This window comes from Montipora capricornis, chromosome 2, assembly GCF_036669925.1.
Source record: "Montipora capricornis isolate CH-2021 chromosome 2, ASM3666992v2, whole genome shotgun sequence".
Lineage (NCBI taxonomy): Eukaryota > Metazoa > Cnidaria > Anthozoa > Scleractinia > Acroporidae > Montipora > Montipora capricornis.
In genome coordinates this window covers 7,614,060-7,619,059 of record NC_090884.1, presented here as the reverse complement: position 1 = coordinate 7,619,059, position 5,000 = coordinate 7,614,060, and the positions used below count along the sequence as shown (strand labels likewise).

General features: G+C 37.4%; 1 protein-coding gene across 1 annotated transcript in view; it reads left to right on the top strand.

Moving 5' to 3' along the window:
- Positions 1–2,885: 2,885 nt before the first annotated feature.
- LOC138038674 (ubiquitin carboxyl-terminal hydrolase 8-like) overlaps positions 2,886–5,000 on the top strand; it is a 3,713-nt gene continuing 1,598 nt past the window's right edge. The window contains exons 1-4 of the mRNA XM_068884665.1: positions 2,886–3,083; positions 3,971–4,011; positions 4,292–4,340; positions 4,585–4,665. Coding sequence (XP_068740766.1) covers positions 2,991–3,083; positions 3,971–4,011; positions 4,292–4,340; positions 4,585–4,665 — 264 coding nt within the window. The 5' untranslated portion in view covers positions 2,886–2,990. The remainder of the gene's footprint in view (positions 3,084–3,970; positions 4,012–4,291; positions 4,341–4,584; positions 4,666–5,000) is intronic.

Here is a 5,000-nt window from a genome sequence, read left to right as displayed (position 1 = left end):
AGTGGTGTATTTTCCAGTAAATTAAACACTCCTTTCTATGTAATAAATGGAGATAAATGTCCAGAATTAAAAGCGTTAGCAAAAATCTGCTAGCAAATTGTTATAACAATTTTAGCAATAATAATTGAAACGAATTTCCTTGGGCAAGCCCCATCAAGATTAACAAGAATAGCAAAGGTATCAAAAAAATAGTCACAAGAATCGCAAATGTCGAACAAGAATCGCAAATATCGCCAAAAAAAAAAAAACAACAACAACAACAAATTCTGTACACGACAAGGAGCCAAGGAGAGTTGAAGCTGCTTCCAGTAAGAGAGGCTTTTAGATTTCGAGACGTCTTTCGCGTGTTCAAATGCATAAATAATATAGTAAATATATTTCAGAAGAGGTCCCAGGTTCATAGCTATAACACTAGGAACACAAACGATCTTAATTTTCCTAGGTGCCGCACAGTGCTGGCCCAAAAGTCGTTCCAGTATCGCGGCGCACACACGCGGAATTCATTGCCACGAGAGTTGCGCGATCTCTCTAGTTTGGCTGCTTCTGCACTACCATAGCCACGTCGATATGAAGTACAAACATTCTCTGTTAAAAACAATGCTGAACCGTGGTTTTAAACTTTCTTCAAACTGGCAACTTTTTCATCAAGAATGCGAACGCCTGAAGGAGATCTTCACACGTTTGTATCATCCAGAGCCCCTCATACAAAACACCATCAGGGTTTTCATTGAAATGAAGGTGACGGGGAGCACACGCCCCCCGCAACAAGCAGGTGAAATTCCCGTTAGAATACCCCTGCCCTTCAAAGATCAGAGATCAGCAAACAAACTACACGAGCAACTTAGTGATCTTAGCCGAAAGATAAATACCGAAGTGCATCCTGTCTTTACAAGCCGCAAGATCAAAGATGGGCCTAAAGCTAAGGAACCTAAACCTCCAATTGTCAACCAGCAAAACGTTGTATATTCCTTTCAGTGTGATCTGTGTGATGCAGATTATGTCGGCTTTACAAGCCGACACTTATATCAACGTGTCGAGGAGCATAAACGATCGGTAATCGGCAATCATGTGAGAGAACAACATGGAATCGAGCCATGTGAAATCGCCAAGAACTTTAGGGTCCTGAGGAAGTGCTCGAACAAGTTCGATTGTTTGATTTTTGAAATGTTTTTTATTCCGGACCTTAAGCCAAAATTAAACAAACAAAGTGATTCTATCCGCGCAAAGCTGTTTGCTTAACACTTCCAATAGTTTTCATTCTTTTCACCTCTTATTTACACTTTATTTTCGCATTCTGTTATTTTTATTGTTCGTATCATAGTTAATGCATGGAAATGGTTATGAAACTGGACAAGTTCCTTTGTTTCATGTTTTTGTCCGTATTTTTGGCCTTGACCCTGCACAAAACACACCTTTTTTCGAGAAGATAACCAATCAAATCATTCAATTAAATTATGCGCAACTAATTTGCGAACCCGTGCGAAGCGAAAACAAAAGATTGTGCAGGGTCACGGTCAATTCAACATCGATTGCAACAACATTGTTCTCGCTTTTGAAAGTTCTAAGGTTTCATAACCAGTCCCTCGATTAACTATGTTCGTATGTAAATACTTAGCTTTTACCTTCATTCCATTATTTCAGAAATTGTATATGCGGAAATTTTATTCAGGAACTCTAACTTGAAAATGACCGTGGAGCGGTCGAAACGTCGTTCTTATTTTTTATCGCTCGTTTTTATAACTAAATGTTTTAGTAAGAACTTATTACTTAGTATCGATTAGTGTAACATTGTAAATTAGGGACGGAAGAACCCCGTACGGGAAGAACCCCGTACGGGAGCCCTAATAAATGTTATTTGTATTTGTAAGTGAAGGTCTCAGAGGGTTATCTGAAAGCCGCGAATTTCGCAAATGTCGCGAGAGTGACAAAGATTTTGCCAGCAAGGCGAAAAGGGCTGTTAACAAGAATCGAAAATACCGCAGAAAAAAAAAATTGCAGACGACAAAGGACCACGAATTGACCAGGTTAAGGAGGGACATCTGAAGCAGCAGTTATTAATTAGCGCGATATGATCAGCATCTTAACTGTCATGCATGATTCTCTCGGTAGTCCAAATATATGTGGCTTTCATATATTAACTTTCGGCATATTTAAATCCCTTATGGGCTTGATAGCTCAAATGGAAGAGCACTGCACCGATGTCGCAGGGGATCAGGGTTCGAAAACTTCAGGCTTTCCTTCTGTTACTGCTCAAGTAACGTTAATTAATAACTGCGATGATCATGATCAGCTTAAAACTTGTTTCTCTTCGCAGTTCAAATATATATGACTTTCATGTGTTAACTTTCGTTAGAATAAAGATTCTTAGAGTATTGAAGCAGGAGACGCTCTTCGGATATCTGATCGAGAATTTGTAGTTCGTTGTATTGGCACCTACTTTCATATCATTCTTTACACTCTTTTCCTGCCTAGTCGGCAAAAATGGATGTGCTATTTACACTCCTACTTGATTTTCTCTAGCTCTTCGAGCAGTGGAGTAAAACTCACTCCTAATCCCTTATTCGCAAGCCAACAGGAAATTGTCTAGCAAGCTACGACCATATATGGATACTCGGTAAAAACGCAAGAACATTGTTGGTGTCGTTGCTTTTCTGAAGACAACGAATTTTAATCAATGGCATACCAAAGATCAATATTGTTATCTTTGTAATATATTTGTTGGCGTCTCCATATGTTTATCCCATAAAGCATTAACGGGGAGCCCAGGGTTCAGTATAAATACCGAAAAAAGAAGAGGTTAGGGAGGAGACGGCTGAATTTCAGAAAATAAGCGTTCAAGCCAAAGACACTGGGTCGGGTGTCTTCCGTTGCCACGGCAACGCTGTCGTTTGTTTCCACTACTGGTGGCCATTGTTGTGATCCGAAGATTTGCAGACTTACATCTGAATTTCCCTTGAGATTTTGAACTTCCAGCTCTCTTAATTCTCAAGATGTCGATGGCAACGAATTATAGATACGAAGTTGAGCGACCAGGAACGAAAAATCTCCGAAAAGCTCTAAAAAGACAGGAGGAAAGAATAAAGGTTTGTGGGTTTGTGGATCGGATAAATTCATGTTATTAAGCTTAATTAAAACTTAAGACTTAGGTATATTTATTCATCGTTGCGTGCTTTTAGCTTAATCTGAAGCCCAAGGACAATGAAAAGAAAGAATCTAGAGTGTCACGGCGGCCCTTTTTCTTTTTATATCAAGCGCAAACTGACATTGACAGGAATAGTTTAAAAATTCTAATAATGACTATATCAGACTTATTTTAAACTCGCGGTATAGATTGCGGTATAGATTGATTCGAACTTCAAAGTGATCGAGAAAGATAGCTGAAGATTATAAAGTGTTTGAAAGTTGTTCTTTTAAACTTGCTTGTGAATAAAGAACAAAGCGCCTTGAGCCATTAAAGAAGTGCTTTCGAGAGGAAGTTAAAGTACTGTACGAGCTATAGATATCTGATTTATGAATTATTAGAACTTTGATGCGTCATTAGTATTGAGGGTGTTCAAGCGATGATCTTGATGAATTAGCGTTCCAAAAACAAATGAATAAATAAATAAAGAAATAAATAAATAAGTAGATAAATAAATAAATAAACAAATAAATAATATAACTTCGGTATTGATGAGGCAAATTTTGGCCTTGATCCTACTGTCAAATGTTTCCTGATGTCTCACTTCTTGATAATAATGATAATTAAGAGAAATCAACAGGAAAGTCGTTCTAATAAACTGCAAAAGAAAACTTCAAAGTGTAAAATCCAAGAGAAACACATTCTCCCTGAGTGTGTAAATGAAACAAACACTGACCCCTGTCAGCAGAACCCAGAAAAATTCACTAGACTATAAAATTCACTATGATTCACTATAATTTGAACCGTGAAAGGTATGTGTACTGTGTGTCATTGTACTCTCCTTTCCAGAATGATGAACTCAACTCTGAACAAGAAGCAAAAGTGAAAAGGTAAGATCCATTCTCGACCTAAAATTTAGCCTCATTTGCACAAAGTAACTAAAATTAACAAGACAAGAAGTCACTTCTGAATTATTTTAGGATGTTTAGGCCTACAGCTGTGAAAAGTCCCTCTTTTGATTGGTCTGTCAAACTTAGGAGTCAATGATTAATAACAACCCCTTATTCACTTAATCGTCGTTGTGCGTGCCCGCACATAAGGCTGTAATAACATTACCTCTACATCCATTAAAAAAACCCACTGTAATCATATGTTTATCAATATTTTCAGTGAAATAAGAGTTAATCAAATATCTGAATGGATGGAAAAGCAAGAAGAGGTGTGTACCATTAAACATGTTTTATGGGTCAGGACACAGCCATGTTGGCTCTGAGGATCCTAACACTGTACACTAAGTACAATGTTATTGATGTAATGAAATTACAATATCGAGGTTGTCAAAAGTTGCATGTTTTTTTTTTTGTTTTTTAAATCATCCCTTCTTGGTTAATTGACATATGTATAACTCAGAGAAAATTAGATGTGTTAAGACATAAATAAAATTATTCTGTGGTTTATTGTAGAACAGTGAAAAACGTCTGTTGAAACAGTGGGCTGAGGACACAAAGGACGAGCTTTCTTTGGCAAACAAAGAATTAACAGCTGTAAGTTCTATTACTTGCACTAGTATGCCAGTTGTGTTAAAACCCAACCAGATCCTTAAAACACAGTAATGTTTTTAACTGGAACTACTGACAGAGGCAAATTTAACCCATTGCCTTGGGGAGTTTCCCTATTGACGAGTAAAATTGTCTGGCATTAGACAGAGTAAATTAAATACTATACTCTGGCGTAAGACAGAGTTAAATACTAAGCATGGCCGGTTTAGGGGTGAATGGGTTAATGGGTGTTTCAGTGAGAGATTAAACTAAATTAAATTTTCTTGTGTGTATCTCATCTGGTTTTGCAACATAAAAGTGGATGCTGCTCTTATTTCTTT